Source organism: Alosa pseudoharengus, unplaced genomic scaffold (assembly GCF_046254945.1).
Source record: "Alosa pseudoharengus isolate Yale_2024_CS ecotype anadromous, Long Island Sound unplaced genomic scaffold, YU_APseudo_1.1 YU_APseudo_1.1_scf_21, whole genome shotgun sequence".
NCBI lineage: Eukaryota > Metazoa > Chordata > Actinopteri > Clupeiformes > Clupeidae > Alosa > Alosa pseudoharengus.
The window spans coordinates 31,422,518-31,440,667 of NW_027468674.1; the positions used below are offsets into that span (position 1 = coordinate 31,422,518).

The 18,150-nt window shown below is 42.9% G+C and overlaps 1 protein-coding gene across 4 annotated transcripts in view; it reads left to right on the forward strand.

The window, feature by feature from the left end:
• The window catches only part of rab11fip3 (RAB11 family interacting protein 3 (class II)), a 28,478-nt gene extending 21,981 nt beyond the window's left edge, over positions 1 to 6,497 (forward strand). For 3 of the 4 annotated variants that reach the window (XM_076298619.1, XM_076298620.1, XM_076298622.1), the window contains 8 exons: positions 2,367 to 2,402; positions 2,574 to 2,664; positions 3,188 to 3,432; positions 3,784 to 3,865; positions 4,301 to 4,438; positions 4,824 to 4,979; positions 5,380 to 5,520; positions 5,629 to 6,497. In XM_076298619.1, the coding sequence (XP_076154734.1) occupies positions 2,367 to 2,402; positions 2,574 to 2,664; positions 3,188 to 3,432; positions 3,784 to 3,865; positions 4,301 to 4,438; positions 4,824 to 4,979; positions 5,380 to 5,520; positions 5,629 to 5,742 (1,003 nt within the window). In that variant the 3' untranslated portion in view covers positions 5,743 to 6,497. The other variant, XM_076298621.1, reaches the window with a different exon arrangement.
• The last annotated feature ends 11,653 nt before the right edge of the window (positions 6,498 to 18,150 follow it).

An 18,150-nucleotide genomic window follows, 5' to 3' on the forward strand; every position in this document is an offset into this window, starting at 1 on the left:
ACTGGTTGCTTGTGTGTGTGTGTGTGTGTGTGTGTGTGTGTGTGAAAGAGAGAGATTTTGTGAGAGGGGGGAGAGGGAGAACAAGTATACACGTCTTCACTTCCCATCTCCGAAACAGTCCAATAACCCTGCATTTATCTTTTCACTGTCTCTGCTTTGCCACATGAGCCAGTTAATATGTATTATCTTTGTTCAACCCCATTTAACACACACACACACACACACACCTGTTTTTTGTTCAGCCTGACTGTCCTTCACGCTGTGTTAAAGTGAGATGAACAGGCCTGACACAGCAGATTGCTCTTTTCCCCGGGCCAGCACAGCCTACCCCCACCTCTCTTTCTTTCACACACACACATCGACCCACACGCATACTAAATGAGTTATGTAATAGAATGTCCCAAGACTTGCCCTGAAGTCAGTGCCAAGTACTCTGAATTTATAATGATCCAAGAGTTGAAATAAAGAGAAGGCAAAGTCCATCCCCCGAAATATATACATACACACACGCACACAGACACACATACACACACACACACACACACACACACACACACACACACACACAGGAGTAGTGTCTTAGTATGTGTAGTGTATGTCTATCAGTAGTGTGTTATAAGTCCAGTCTAGTCCAGTCTAGCCAAAGCTGTTCCATATTCTGCTCCACACACAGCACATCCACTGCACAGCACTTCAGTCTGCACTCCTTAAACGACACTTTTAACCTTTCAACTTTCACCTTTGACCTTTCTCCCCAAATCTGCCTCTCCTGCATGTCTGACAGAATACTACTTGATTTCTCACGAACTCTCTGTCCCTCTTTTTCCTCTGTGATGGACACAAACACATTTTTAAATGTCTTCCCTCTCTTTTTTTCCCCTTTCCTTGGTCTCCATGCTTCCCTCCTCCACCTTCTTCTCCCTGCATCCCTCCTTTCCTCCCTCCCTCTCTCTCACTCCCTCTCTCTCACTCCTCCCCTGTTCGCTGCCCTTGTCCTGCGCGTGGTGTGTGTGGGCTGGGCCGGGCCTCAGTGGCGGCGATGTGCCGGCCAGCCTGCAGGCCCTGCTGCAGTCCGAGGCGCTGGACTTCTTCTGCAGCCACTGCCACAAGCAGATCAGCAGGCTGGAGGACCTGTCCACCCGCCTGCACCTGCTCGAGATGAATAGGTAACACACACGCAGGTCGTGCGGTGTGTGTGTGGGTGTGTGGTTTGGCATAGTGTGGTGTCGTGCTGTGAAGTGTTGTGTTGTGGTGAGATAGTGTGTTGGTGTGGACAGTACTGACACACTACGCCTCACAACAGTGCTCAACATGAATCTGCACTGTATTGAAGCGTGTGTGTGATTATGTGTGTGTGTGTGTGTGTGTGTGTGTGTGTGTGTGTGTGTGTGTGTGTGTGTGTGTGTGTGTGTGTGTGTGTGTGTGTGTGTTTATGTGTGTGTGGTGTGTGTAGCATGCTGTTACAGTAGAGTGAGAGACTGAAGCACATATGGTATGATGGAACCTTTAATAGAGGGTTCATTGTCTTGTCTCCATAGCAGACCAATTAAAGGTTTTACTGTTCTGCTGAAGTTGTGTGGAACGTTAAGGTCCAAACTGATTTTTCCAAAGGTTTATTCAAAGAGCCCTCTCCAGGTTTCACCAAAGCCAGAAGTGTTCACTCCTCATGAGACAAACAGTGACCATGTAGAGTGAAGTTACTGGTCGAGGGGGCACTGCAACATTTCTCTCTGTGTGTTTATGAGGGAGGAAAATGTGAGATGAACAGAAGGACATTAAGATGATCTGTAAACTAGCAGAACACACACACACACACACACACATAATCATTAGTCATCATCTCATTGCAGTGGCCCTGTGCCATCCGTTAGTCTCATACACCAACTGCCACCTGTGTGCCAGTCTGCCTCGGTGCCACCCTCCCACTATCGGCACCCATGGAGGACTCTCGGGACTCTCAGAATGCCTGCAGTGCATTCTGGGTAGTTTTAAAGTCCCAGCTGAACCATAACAGAAGACCTTCATTTGTGAAGCCAACAATCGGTATATTAGTAAAACAACCAATGACATTCATTTGAGAGTGTTTTTTTTTTAGAAGTAGTGTTCTAATTGTATTAATATCAAAAAAGGTAGGTTTTACAAGCTGACATGGCATTAACCTGACAAACAGCGGGATTCTGCTGTGTGGCACATATAGAGGGTTTAGTGTGCTTACTGTGTGTGTGTGTGCGCATATGCGTGTGGAATGCACAGGTTGTGTGTTGCGGGGCAGGGAGCAGGGGACGTGGTCTCGGCCTCTCCTTCCTGTCCTCTCTTCCTCTCTCCATCACTCTTCCTGACGCCGCGTGTTGTTTTTGTCTCGTCAGCTCCGGCAAGCGGCTGTCCAGCAAGAAAGCAGCGAGGTGAGACATTTCATTCCTAGCACTGAAAAAAAGAACATGTGTAACATTTGTGGAGGAGAACTCTTCTTCCTGTGTTTGCATGTAGATGGCGTGTGTGTGGGAAGTTGTGTGTGTGTATGTGTGTGTGTGTGTGTGTGTGTTCACATCCTCTCTCTCTCTGTTCGTTGCCAGGCTACTGCAGAACAGTGCCCTGGGTCTGGAGGGGATGGGAGACCTGAGCCATGGCCTGCTGGACCTCACAGACACCGATATCACTGACAAGGTACCATCTCCACCCCTCTGGTCTAACAACACAGGCAATAGTGCCCATGAATAGGGTGAATGCTGTTCCAATCTGTAGTATGCTGTATGGCAGGTCTGCATTACACTAATACACAGGATTACATGTTATAATCCCTTGTGCCAAAATCCAAGGTAAAAACACATTCAGAAGCCCCTACTCAAATTAACTTTAAAAAGCACGCTAACCACAAATCTGCCAACCAATGGTCACAAACACAAGACAAATGGCCCAATTGATAATGATGGGAAAATATGTACCTTTAAAGCTTTTTCACCATTTACTGCCTTGTACTACTTACATTTGTACACTTACATCTTGGCTAGCTGGAAACAATCAGTCTCATACTTAGACCAAAACAAAATCACTCATGTGGCTTAATCTCAAAGATGTATATGCCTCATGTATAACTGCCTGTGTGTGTGTGTGTGTGTGTGTGTGTGTGTGTGTGTGTGTGTGTGTGTGTGTGTGTGTGTGTGTGTGTGTGTGTGTGTGTGTGTGTCAGATGCTGCTGCTGGAGCGCCGCGTGTGTGAGCTGGAGCAGGACTCGGTGCTGAGCGAGGAGCAGCACAGCCGCTTGCGGCAGGAGAACCTGACGCTGGTGCACCGGGCCAACGCGCTGGAGGAGCAGCTCAAGGAGCAGGAGCTGCGTGCCGACGACACGCTGCACACGCACACGCGCAAGCACCGTGACGCCATGGCCAAGCTGCAGCGCGAGAGGGACCTGGAGATCGAGAACCTTCAGGCCAGGTCAGCACTCTGGCTTTGTGTGTGTGTGTGTGTTTTTGTGGTTGTTGCCAGGGCCTGGAGGCTATAAACTGGGTGTGTGTGTGTGTGTGTATGTGTATGAGAGAGAGACCGAGAGAAATAAATATCAGCATTATCTTAGGGTACAAGGCCATGAGTAACAGTATCATTCGCAAACCTGTTGACTAGTTTGTAGTTGAGCTATGAACTGCCACCTTGTGGTGGGAAACGGAATTGCAGCCTGTGCCAATCGGTTTCCTTTGTTTGTCTTTTACATACTGTGTCATGGCCCTTTAACTGTGGGTGTGCAGTTTATCAGTGTGTGTGATTTGACTGTGTGTACATTTGTTACAGGTTGCAACAGCTAGATGAGGAAAACAGTGAGCTGAGATCATGTGTTCCCTGCCTAAGAGCCAACATTGAGAGACTGGAAGAGGTGAGACACACTCGCTTCCTCTCTTACCTGATGGCCACTTTTGACAGTTTTTCCTCAATTGCAGTACTGGCACAGATGTGTGTGTGTGTGTGTGTGTGTGTGTGTGTGTGTGTGTGTGTGTGTGTGTGTGTGTGTGTGTGTGTGTGTGTGTGTGTGTGTGTGTACTTCACAATGTAACTTTAACCAGTAGGGTGACATGGTCCAAAGGTCAAGAGGTGCACACCTTTCATTTACCAAAAGTGCTATCAAACAATAACACTGCCACTACTTGTAACCACCACTGCTACTTGTTTTAGTTTCATGGTTTTACTGTCATTGTTCTATTGATTTTAGCTATTTCATAATGTTTTTTGTTGTACGTTTTCAAGATTTGAAGTCCTGCATCTCCTGCATCCATGATTAACCCTGTGCTTCCTCTCCCTCTGTTTCTCGCAGGAGAAGCGTAAGCTTCAGGACGAGGTGGAAGACATGTCGGAGCGGCTGAACGAGGAGCTGGACTCTCGCAGGAAAATGACAGACAAACTGAGCCACGAACGCCACAACAACCAGAAGGAGAAGGAGTGCATGCAGGAGGTGAGGGGTGAAAGGTCACGGACACCTCTAAGCCACAGAGGTGGAGATTGCTGTAAAAGAACTCTACACCACATGGTGGTACAGTCCTGTTTAGGAGATAACTGCCTCCTCCTTAGCAGATAAGGGTGGATGTATGTACTCTACAAATGGCTTTCTATTACTATTGGCACCTGATAAGTGTGTATCATATATATATATACACTATCTTCCTTTAATCTTTTGTCAGATTGTATATGTGAGTGAAATCATCCATGTGTGTCTGTATGATTAAGCATTCTCTGTCTTCCTAACAGTGTATTTACTTGAGTGTTAACTCTTCCTCTCTGTGTGTGTGTGTGTGTGTGTGTGTGTGTGTGTGTGTGTGTGTGTGTGTGTGTGTGTGTAGCTGATTGAGGACTTACGTAAACAGCTGGAGCACCTGCAGCTCTTCAAGCTGGAGATGGAGGCCAAGAGAGGCCGCTCCCCCAGCGCCGGCCTCCAGGAGTACAACACACGCACGCGAGAGCACGAGCTGGAGCAGGAGATCCGCAGGCTCAAACAGGTACGCACGCACGCACACACACACACACACACACACACTGCCTAGGTGAAGCGCACGCAACATGGTCTGAGAGAAAAGCAAGCCTTTAGGGTTGAACATGCATTTACATTATTCTAAAGCAGACTCAATAGTCTAAACAAAATGTAACCTACTATCACAGCAACCATGAGCTTGAACCATGAGAGTGAATTCAGTATTGGTTAGATGACTCTGGTCTTGGTGAATTCAGTATTGGTCTGGTCTTGGTGAATTCAGTATTGGTTAGATGACTCTGGTCTTGGTGAATTCAGTATTGGTTAGATGACTCTGGGCTTGGTGAATTCAGTATTGGTTAGATGACTCTGGTTTGGGGATGTTTGTCAGTAGTAGCTCTTAATCTTTATCTCTTTATCATCTGTAGGATAACCGCAGTCTGAAGGAGCAGAACGATGAGCTGAATGGACAGATTATTAATCTGAGTATCCAGGGAGCCAAAAGCCTGGTGTCGGAGTCCTTCTCGGAGTCGCTTGCCGCTGAGATCAACTCCGTATCCCGCAGCGAGGTGAGAACACACACTCTGCGAACACACAAACATACACACATTCATGGGCTCTTCCTTGCATGTTCAATCCGTAGCACCCATTGAAATCCTATGTGTTTGTGTGTGCAGTTGATGGAAGCCATCCATAAGCAGAAGGAGATTAACTTCAGACTACAGGATTACATCGACCGCATCATCGTTGCTATCATGGAGTCCAACCCCTCTATCCTGGAGGTCAAGTAGACGCCCTGGTCGCACTGTAGCGTGCCATGGCCACCTGCTCTACACAGAGACAGTCAGAGCATACTGGTTTCACTGGACGTGGAGGACACAAAGAGATTAAAACTGTGGAGACGGATGAACTTAAACATTATCACATATTACTGAAGACGAGTGTTAACTGTCAAAGCCATCGTGCGCGCGTCTGTCTGTCTGTGTGTGTGTGTGTGTGTGTGTGTCTGTGAGACCGAATGCTGGTTCCTTTGACGTCCCTTTGTTTTGGGCTGAGGGGCCTTAGTTTCCTCTCTCTCACTCTGTATGTGTGTGTGTGTGTGAGTAAGTGTGTCTTGTGACTGTGCCTTGCATGGAAGTGCAATACATCCATATAGTTTTTATGAATAGATATCAAGCCCCCCTTCATCACACTGCTGTAGCACTGGCTGCTATTAAGAGTTTCCACTTTATCCCACATGAAGCATTCAAGCAGTGTTGTGTGTGATTTCAGGCACACTGCAAAAGTGCAAAAATGTCAGTCACACACATCTCCTCGCACACCGTCAATTCTGTTTGCAGTGTTAATATTAATCCCGGTTGAATCAGTCACACCATTCCACCCACGTGAGGGACCTCTTAGGAGAGACGGAGAGGTCCTGAGGGTAGAGGTTGTCAGAGTGCTTGTGTGTTTGTTTATTCGTTTGTTTGTTTATCTTTGAAGGAGGTTCCAGATGATTGATTATGTTATTATTCAAAAAAGATCACCTGTCATTATGTCATGTTCATGCACTGGTCTTCTGATTTTTTTAAAAATATATATTTATTTATTGCAATGAAGCGGAATTCAAGGGATCAAGCTGATGGCTAGCTGACATACAGAAACCAACAGCACACCTAGCCAACCCACCCAGACGACTGCTTCAATGCTGTTGCATAGACAAAAGCATAGGCTTGTGGGTAGTGTAGTTTCAATCCTGTGTAGTTCTGCTGAGTGAAAGGAAGTGAGGTCTCTGACTGCACAGCCTGAGAGGAAAACAAACAATGGTGCGCTCAACTGATGAAGAGACACTTACAGAGAGTGGTCAGCCTCGGTTCTCATTCCATTTCTCTTGCTTCGTTGGAGATGGGAACAACAGGACTCTAACTGTTCTCTGAAGATGTGTGTAGATTTGGAAATGAAGGAACGACACAACTCTGTGTCTGGAGAACTGTATATGTACATAAACATGCACACACACACAACAAATGTTTTTGTGTGTGTGTGTGTGTGTGTCTGGGGAGTTGTGAAGGAATCTGCTCTCAGCTGTGGAAAGTGCCCAGCCCAACCAAAAGGCTCTGCACACTCAGTCTCTCAGCCTGCCACCCCACCACCACCTGGCTCTCTCTGAAGCTGACCTCTCAAAGGCCTTGGTTCAAACTGACTTCTGCCTGTAAAGTTTGTTTTCTAAATGCTGACTGTACTGTAGGTAATTTTTGTAGAAAAGTAAGAAGGAATGAAAAGGTTTTTTGTTTTGTTTTGTTAATTTTGTCTTCCTCTGGGATGACTGCATTCCTGTGTGGCGTGTTCTCCACAGAATGCCACACATCACATGCTTGTTGATAATGTGTAGATATTTATTCTTTGAACCATGTGGCTTGGTCAGGCTGACCGCCAGTTTCAAAAGCCCTGGCTTTCTGTGCTCTGAGGGAACTTATTTCCTTGTCTGTATCAAGCAGACAGGAATAATGATGAGGGAATTAACCCCCTATTTGTTCATGTCTGGGAATGCTATTGTTCAAACGGAGTCTCCCATGTGAGAGTGCTCTTGTCCTGACACCCTTTAGATCACTGGTTTTGCACTTCTGCACTCATTGGGCCTACCCCTTGCTCCCACCTAAATGGTTTAATCCTGAGCCCTTGATTGGTTGGGCTGTGGAGGATGTGTCCATTGTGGCTTAAGGTTAGGGGTCTTGCAGAGGACCACAGGGTTACACCTGATGCACTTTAATGAAGAAGAAAATGAAGAGAAAAAAAAATGAAATCTTCAACAAGTCTGTTTCCATGGCAACCAAAGAGTGTGCGCAAAAGGCTCAAAGCCTGGTTCCTCACTCAGCTTTCTTGCTCTGACAGGAGTGTGTGTGTGTGTGTGTGTGTGTGCCACTTCCATCTTATGTTGAGTCACTCTGAGCGTGCACACTCTCACACGCACTCCACATTCTGTTCAGTTATAAATATATGATGTAAATATGCGAATAAATGAACTTGTTCTTTTGTGGACTCACACCTTAGCTTCCAAAGATGCAAGTACAGAGCTCACTACTGGAGAACTCAACCTGCCATCCAAATACACAAACAAACAAAAAACAAAACAAAAACAGCTAATAAGCAAATATAAACACATAATCTCATTGTAATGAAGGATTGAATTGTAAAGTGAAGTTTATTACCATTGTGAAGGACACATGTATAAAGGCTAAGATCAGTATTGTAGATGTAACACTTATTGTTTGGGGAATTATAGATTTTCAAGTAAAATTCTGTAAAGATGATATCCGAAATAAAAATAGAGAGAAATAAATCAAATTGAAATACATGATGCATTGTTTTTTTCTGCTGTACCAGTCTTTCATCAATGTACCAGCAGTGTATTGAGCAAAAGTAGAGAAGGTTTGTCCTCCAACACTGCTGTGTGTACCACTGGACTGTTCACTTGAACAGCGGGACATGACAGTGTCAGCTGTCCTCTAAATGTGTTGGATTCGCAACATGAGACACATTAAATTGTTTGCATATTCGCTGGCAATACTTCTTGCCTATTTATACTCTATTTCAGCGGTTTATTGCATTTGTTTATATTTTAAACAAATGTGAAGCAAACACCAAGCTAAGATTAGTACAATTGACAGGAATATTGTGGACCATCATCTCTACATTTCCTCACAAATAACTGTCTACAAGACTTTTGGCAAAAACGGCAAACTGCATCTGCCTCTGGTCTCTCTTTTTTCAGTAGGCTAGGTTGCATGGGCAGCAGCATACAGACACTACTTTCTCATAAAATATATAAATTAATACTTCTAGAAGATTTTAACAAAATATTTATGTAGGATCATTTTGTGTTGAAGTGTCTTTGAGTCCATGTCCTTAAGTGTTTATACAGATGCAGTTGTCATGGCAACAGTGGCGCCAGAATGTTGATTTGTAATATTAGAATATGAAAAGCAAATATTCTAAAGCGCTCCCCTCTAAGATCTTTGATTAAAAAAAAACCAATACCAGGATACTTTATCAAAACAATTTGATCATCTGCTTGCACACTAGACACTGACTTTTAAATGTCTTATTTATTTACGGACCCTAACTCCAACAGTAAGTCGGCCTAAATATAGGCCTTGTACAATGGAATATTTCGGCATCAATTTCATCTGGAGTGCATTGCAGTTCATTCTAAACTAGAGAGCTATAACTAAACCTATCTTGTATGAAGCTGCAGGAAAAATCAATCACTCCGACTTTGTAGGCTGTAGAGTCATGCATAATACTAATTCTTGTCTAGGACCAGTGTTTGGACCAACATCATCTGCGCCACAAATACTGTCTTCAAAATCCTGTGACCTGGGCAGCGGAGAAGCCGTGATCCTGACGCAGAAGCCAACACAATCTCAAGCACCAGTTTGGTCGCTGCCCTCTCAAGAATGTATGCAGTGCTGTCATCAAGATCAATGTGGTGATGCCCCTTTCTATGCCCACCCATACAGACTGCAATATAACGTGACCCCTCAAAGCTCCCTGTGGTGTTCTTCGGGGGAACCTCCCCCTCCTCCAGCATTAGGCCTACTGTCAGACGACGTGTGCCCAGTTATGGTGTCCATGGTGGTGGCCGGTATTCCGGTCGTACCAGCGGCAGACGGGACAATCGGTAAAGTTTTGGCAGCCGCTCATCGTTTCATACGATTTGAGCGGGCGGGGCGTCACATCAAAAACAGTCCCAGGCAACCTGCAACACCTGCTGCTCACTTCATATCAACACATCGGCATCAGACACAATGAAATAAAATGATGTTAAATTCATCAATAAGACTTTGAACAATAATTTGTTTCAAATGTAGGCTATTGATATTATTGTAGTCAGGGCTGTAGTAGCCTACTCGAGTCCGGTCTTGGACTCGAGACCGTTTTGGTCAGGGACTCGGACTTCTATGTGCGCACATGAAAGTTTCACGTGAGCACATGAAAGTTTCAGGTGAGCACATGAAACTAAACTTTAGATTTTTTTTTGCTCATGTCCCCTATTTCGGACTGCTGGACAGAAATCGTGTCATATGTAGTCATATAAGTAGGGTCATACCGATATATTGCTAGGTCCCCATTAGCCTATATCATTTTATTGAATAGGCAATTTGCTCAAGTCTTTGTCAGTCACTGGACGACAAGGAGAAAGTTAGGTTGAAAACCGAGGGAGACGAAACTTAAGGTAGGCTATGTGAATGCAACACCGCACCAGTCATACATGGCCATATATAAAATACACTGTATAGCACTGAGTATTATATAGTCAAATTTGAATATAACGTGGCCAAAAGCTATTGTAGCCTTCTTTCTATCAAATTAAACTTCATTACAGTAAAAAACATGTATTTTTTTTTTCTCCATTTCCTACCAATGTATGATGCTTGCATGAGGGAAACATCCCAAAACAATAGCACCCATATGATTGTTGCTGTTTTGAGAAGTATTTATTTTCTTATGCAAGCATCATGCAATCATGCAAAAGCAATGAAACTAATTATATCTTACATTAGTAAAGCAGTCCTCTGATGTGCATGTCACAAAACATTTAAGTGAAAGTGCATGTATAACAATATAGGCATAATAATGATTGTGATAATGATAATGACAATTTGATTGGGAGGGAGTGGGGTTGGGTACGTGTAGATGAGCCCTATGACCCCAAAGTCTGCCATGACTGGGCCTCAGGTCAAAGAAGTTTGAGAAAGGCTGGTCTACATAACCTGCATCAGATTGAGGTATGCAGTGATGCGCCTGAAGGCACGGGTTGAGGACCCAGTCAGTTACGTCACAATATGCACATTTGTTTAAATTCATACCTACGTAATCACCATGACCAAAATTGTACTTTTTTTTTACTTTGAATCTTGAAAAAAAAAAAATATTGACCTACCTACCGACCCATTTTTAAAAAAAAAATTTGGCTGTTACTGCAAACAAGAATATTCCTCATGACTGTGAAAATGGCTGACATTGAACCACAGTGCTTTAAATGGGAGCCCCCAGTATCAGTCATCAAGGCATCAAAATCTGCCACAAACACTTACAACACACATCACTCATAAACACACACACACACACATACACACACACACACACACACACACACACACACACACGGACAGAACCACCACTGTTCAAGAGTGTGTTTGAAATAATGGAATTTGTGCTCTCTCATGAAGCTGGGTCGATGGGACATGGGGAGGGTGGGTCTGTTGATCGGGGGGAGGGGGCATGGCGCCACGAGTAGTTCAAGCAGACGTAGCAAAGATTGTTAATCTTTAGACATAGGACTTTCATGTACTTCGATCAGGAGGGAGGGGGCGTGGCACTGTGCCAATGCCACGCCCCCTCCCCCTGAGAAACAAAGTCTCACTCCTTGCAAACTTCAAAACTTGAGAGCCCTGCACTTTCATAAAACCTCATGGAACCTTAAAGGAAAATGTGCCCTCAGATCCTCAAATATTAATTATCAGAGATACCTCACCTAAATGCATGAACCTATATGCTTGTGTCTCAGTATATTTTGCAATATGCAGAGGTGCTTTTGTCAAGTTGGGGACTGGTTTTAGAATGTTAAGATATGGTTCACCTCCAGATGAAAAAGTCAAACCGGTTCCCAGAAGGCACAGCCGGGCTTAACACATGTGATTTGGTGTCTTTCGCAGCTCGTCCACCAACGGCCGTCATTAAAATGGACGCCTCAGCTCTACTGTGTACCTGTTCTAAATGTCCAACTAATTCAAGCTTCTATTGGTACCATCAGAAACCCAATGCTATGGAACTTACATGGCGTGAGGAGAAGACAAGCAGACTCATCTATGACCAGCCTGGAAAGTATGCCTGCCGAGCTGTCTGGGGCGATGGGGCCTCTCGCCCCAGTAAATTCCAAAACATTGGTAAGTCAACACAACTTTTTCAATTCTTCTGCCAGGATTTTGCCCACGATAATGATGCCCACTTTATGTCCTGTAGAGATGTCTTGTAGCATCCCTTGGTCATCTTGCCCATAATTATTAATGCGTGGCTATTTCTTAGCTTATTTTTCCAGTCGATTTTCAAAGATATCAAATAGTAGGATTGCTAAATGAGACCATTTGTATTTTCGTGTTGTTGTATTTCATAAATCACTTCCTCTGTTTCCCTTAGAGCTCCTTCCGGGGGTTCCGGCAGCCCATAATCTATCTTGTGGTGGTACTCATTATAGCTTGTGGCAATTGCATTGTTGTGTCTTAGTAAGCAGGGGGATATGCCGATGAGGAGCGTGAGGAGGAAGAAGGGTGCTGAGTAGTGCTGTTTTCAGCGGGCCTGATTTAATTTTAGTTTTTTAGTCTAGTATTTGTGTCAAGCTGTCATTTTAGTTTTTATTCGTTTTAGTCACGTTCATACTCTTTTTAGTCGAGTCAAGTTTCAGTCGACTAAAAGTCTGAGCATTTTATTTTATCTGAGCCTTATATAGTCAGAATTAACCATGACTACTTCCAGCTGAAGTAGATCTACTGCAGAGCAGTGGCGTACGTAGCGGTGCTGGGCCCTGGTGCATTGCTAGCATCAACACCAGCAGCAACATTTGAGGTTTTTTAAAAAATATATATATATATATTTCATTTCATTCATTTGGATTTAGTCTCCTCAAGTTCTCGTCTTTCTTTTCTCTTCTGTGTGCCACTTTTATGCTTACTAATTGTTGATTGCATTGCTGATTATTATAACGAAGCTAACACATCCAGAAGTAGCTTCACAACGTAATGTTATCACGAATGACAGGAAATAAGATCATTGGATAAACACATTTCCCCATTCCCAGCAGGCCTTAGTTCTATAAATAACAATAAATAAAGAAATGTAATAAGTTGCAGGTATTTTTTTTTACTTCTAACTCACCTTGTAGCCATGTTGTAACATCTGAATGTAAACACAATGCAAAAAACAACAACATATAAATAGGGTCCCCATAACTAACAGTTATATGTCACAAGAGTGGTATAAATAGCTGTCAATCCCTCTAGAAAAAAAAATGGTCTGAGAAAAAAACATTGATATCTGAGAACTGCCAACGTGAATTCATCTTAATTACGATGATGCGCGGTGGGCCTAAGCACTGACGGGAGGGGGTCCATGTAGGGGGTGTGGAGGTGGGTCCGGTGGATTCCTTCCATTGTTAGAAGCGGTGAGTGAGTGATTCTATTTGCTGTTTTAATGATGCACTGAAGGGTCTTGTTCAGGTTGGCACAGCCAGAGTACCATAGTGATGCTGCATGTGATGGTAGACTCAGTGGCACTTTTTGACTCGCAGCAGATTTCTTGGCTATTGTTAATGTGTTGGTAGACCAGGATAAGTCGGGGCCAACTGGTGTATACTATTGTCAGCGGTCCAGCACAGTGTTTTTGGACCTGTGGAGGAACCCCTATCAGATGCCAATGGCATGAACTCTGACAAGAATGCCAGATCAAGTCAGGCTTTTCCTCCGTTGTGAACTGGTTGATGCTTTCTCTGTCTAAATATTGCTCAATGATACTAATGTTTGACATGAGACAGAACAAAATATGCTTTTCACATTTACAGTTTCAGGGGTGGGTGGTGGAGGATCAAATGGACCACAGCATATGCTTTAAGTTAATACATTTAATGCTTCTCAATACATCTTAATACATCTAATTTTATTATCATCATTACCATTGTTTTGCAACTGTATTCTTAAACCAACGAAACAACAGACATGTGGACATTCATATGGTCAGAAAATTGAGTGCGGCAGAATAGCAGTGATGCTGTGTATTACTACACAGGCAAACATATTAGAGGGGGAAATGACGTTTAGTTACTATTAGATGGGTCTATGATGGGTGGAGGTGAGTAGGTTTAAACTTTGAGGAGATGAAGTAGTGTTGGAGTATTGTGTGTAGATTGATGAGAGAAAAAATGAATTGAATCCATTTTAGGATCAGTCTGAAAAATAACAAAATGTGGAAAACTTGAAAGGGTCTGAAAACTTTTCGGTTGCGCTGTATATCACGACTCTATGGGGAGCTCTAGAGTTGTCAAAAATACCTCAAGCTGCATAGTATAGGCTACCTTTACATTTTGAACCCACATGTTCAAAATTCTTGCTTTAAGCAGCATGGTCTTTCTTTTTAATTCGCATAGCACAGTAGAACATCGAGACTTTCATTTCCTCTACTTGCATTTTCAAGAATGCCCTTAAAATGTATGAACGATGAATGATCAGGTGGAAACCCAGTTTGTACATGACTTGAGCACCTGTCTGAAATCAGTGTGATTTACAGTCATTTTGATTCACTAGTGTGGATGTACCCTTAGTCATGTGTTCATCTCAGATGAGTTCAAACATGCAGAGTGGTGCCCCAGCTGCAGGATTGACGGCCTCTTTAATAGCTAAGTGGGTTTACTGTTGTATTTTTAAACATGAAGAGTTCAGATGCAAAACCCTCTAAATCCGTCTGACTACTTTTCTTTTAACCCATTCGCGCTGGATGCTGCATGACGCAACATTGACCGTCCCGCTGGATGATGCGTAGTGCAACATTGACCCTCCCGCTGGATGCTGCGTAGCGCAGCATGCTTTTTATTTCATGTTTTTAGGTGCTACAGAGGCTTAGATATTAAATTTTGGTAGACGCTGACAATTTTTAGTATGTTTTCAGAAAACCCTCAGGAAATAAAGTTATTTAGTCTAGAATGCCATAGGATTCTATAGGCGTTTTTAGCAGGCATTTTAGTAAATGGGTTAAATGAGCATTTAAATTCAGGCTCGTATAGGTTTTTGCCTATAAATCGATATTTCAGACCAGGAAGAGAGTGGTATTTAGTGGGTTTAGAAGTTAAATTATTTGATTAGCGTATACTATGTGTGGAGAGCATCCCCTCACCATCTTTATCTCATTTTTGACATAGGTGGCATTTAGAGGCTTTTGCATCTGAACCCTTCACATGTTTTAAAAACATCACTTTCTTTTAGTCCTAGTTATTATTAGGCAGTTACACTTTGGTACTTGGATGTGTATGGTACCTTGACGGCTATCATATGCTATGTCTTGTGGGTGAAAGTAATTTCTTGTTTATGTATGTGGACTATGTGTGTGTGTGTGTGCTTGCTATGTTCTTAAGGCTGCTGAAACAACTGAATTTCCCTGTGGGATAATTAAAGTATATCTATCTATCTATATCTATCTATCTATGTATCTATCTCTATCTAGTTCTGTCAGGCTGGGCAGTTTTTGTGATAAGAGCTAATAGACCTCTGAAGTTCGCCTACAAAAAAGCTGCCATCTTTGACATCCGGTATCTGGCGATTTTTCCTATGGGAAAATAACATGGGGATTTTGAATAATCGCACCTGTTAAAGTCTTGTGGGGATGAAAAAGTCTGAAATGCAGACGTTTTCCTGAACACACTTTTGTCCTCTGCCTTCGAGTGGATACTGTGATCTCCGGTAAGTGAAGGCGGCACACTTAGATTTTTGCTACTCCAGAGCTAACTTGCAATGCAATTTGCCATAGGTAGTTAGCTTCAATTAACAACCGGATCTCCTTATATGGGCAAAGATGGCCGTTTTGGATCTTTTTTGTAGGCGAACTTCAAAGGTCTATTGACGAGACTCCTATGCATGAAGCAGAAGTATGTAGTATTTGCTGCTCCGTGTTTAACCAGCAGAGGGAGCTGAATCCTCAAAATCATGTATGGAAACATCTGAGTGGGCAACTGAGTTAACCCAATCTGCATACAGTTTTGTTGTGCATAGGGGGAAAGAACGTAGACGTCAGAGGGAAGGAATGTAGAGCCTGTGCATTTGGTTGAAAAATGAAGACAAACCCAAAGACCAAAACGGAATTATTCTGTCTTTTGCTCTCTATAAAGAGCAGTCCCTGGCCAACGGCACTATGAAATATTCAGCAAGTCTTGTGTAAGAGTGTGTGTGTGTGTGTGTGTGTGTGTGTGCGCGTCATAACAGTGTGATTTCTTTTTGCTCTGACTGCAGCTGCTATGCAACATTACAGCAGGATAACCTTCTCTCTTCTCTCTGTGGGAGTATCGCTTTCATTGGATCAATAAACGGGATGAAAAAGCGGGGAATATAAAAGTAACTTGACCCTGAAGATCAGGAACGAGGGATCAAACCTCCATTAGTCTAAAAAACTGATGGAGGGAAGAGAGGGGGAGGGAAAGAAAGATTCAGAGTTAGGACGAGACTACAGTACAGAATTTTATTTTGAAACACAAGTGTTTTCCCAATGTACACATCATCTACAAGAAAACAAACTTGCAAAGGTTGAAAAGACAAAATACATAATATTCAAGGGCAGTTCCAGCGTTATGGATGTGACAAGTGGACTCATATTGGTAAACAAAATGCCTTAAAGTGGGGGCAAAATTAGTATCAGTGAATTAATTTGCATACATTTTAATGTAACCTCTGTCCTCTGAATACTGAGAAATCCTCAAATTGCATATAATCAATTTCATCCTAATACAAGCCATTTTATCAGCGTTATGGATGTGACATGAAATGGACACACTTTTGTGAGAGATTACAGGTTTTCTACAAACTCTGTGAATTTTAAAGGAAACTGCCGAAACTATGATATATGTAGCATGAAGGAGACTTGAATGAACACAAAAAGTGTGTTTTTGAAACTATGCGTCATTTTCGTAATGCATTATGTAGGAAAAACTGGCGTTATGGATGTGACGGTTTCACGTTATGGATGTGACGTGTCTGAACCAGTCCTCGACAAACTACATAACACAACACACATGCACACACACACACACGCACGCACCGTCGCACACATACAGACAGCTAAGCACACACACACATAAACACATACAGACAGGCAAGCACACACACACACACACCCACATGAATGCAGACACATAAACACACACACACAGGCACGCATACGCATGTGCGCATGCAAACACACACACATAAACACACAAACACAGGCACGCATACGCACATGCGCACAGACACAGACACACAGACACACTCTTATAAACAAAAGCAAACTCACAAAAACACACACTCATTTACATGCACATGAGTTGCAGGAGTAGGAGATGGAGACAAATTGACAAGCGTGATTTATTTTTGCGAAGAGAATATGCAGGACTGAGGCGGTCATATTTTGTACCGCTATGCGGTACATCTAGTTTATTGCTGCCGTTACTCATGTTACTCTGTGGGTATTAGCTACAGAGGACCTGACACTTCAAATGCCGGCATATCGCGTCATTTAAAATGAAACTGTGGTAAGCAGACATGAACGACAGGCTGAACAGATCTGCAACAGAAGGAGATTGCTATGTTAACTCCAGCTGCAAAGTCAGCCATCTTCACCAGCTAACACGATAATCCAGTTACTGTACAACAACAGTATGACAGTTACGGGAAGATAATCGCTCAGATTTTCTGATTTTTATTAGGCCACTTGAAAATAGGCTATAGGCTAATCACTGGAGGTATTTTAATATTATGTTTGTTTTGCTAATGCTTAGGCAGGCCTCCCTGTGGTTTTGATCAACCTAATAATCTTTGAAATGTCAATTGTAAACACTAAGGTGAAATGCATTGAAACTGACATGCCACCAGAACAGACGTTTTATCGGCTTTGAGGTATAATAAAGTTTCCAGTCTTGTAAATTTACATAATGTAACATCCATAACGTCACATCCATAACGCACCATTAAAGGTTTTAAAAGTAAGAAAGGGGCACAATTTGGTCATCACACTTTACATTGATATAAATCAGCTTTGCACAGACACTATGGACATTGTCGCATCAACACTGTATGTGTAGCATAAACTTTTCCTATAAAACGTTATGGATGTGACATGGCCATGGAACTTGCTGACCTAAAAACAAAAGCCTTACAAATGTAAGGAGTTGCGCTCTTAAAGGCAAGCTGAGCATAGACATTGCTCTACCATTCCCTTGTCAATGTGGAATTTGTCAAATGACACAATTTGTTTGAACCATGGGTCCATTTATCCACTTTTTAAATATGTATAATATTACCATGTGAAAAATGTTGTTTCTGGTATGGTTGCACACCATATTTATGATGTGAAAATAGTGTCATTCTCCATCAAATTCAATCAGACAAACAATAAAATATAGACCTAAATGAAGATTTTAACAACAG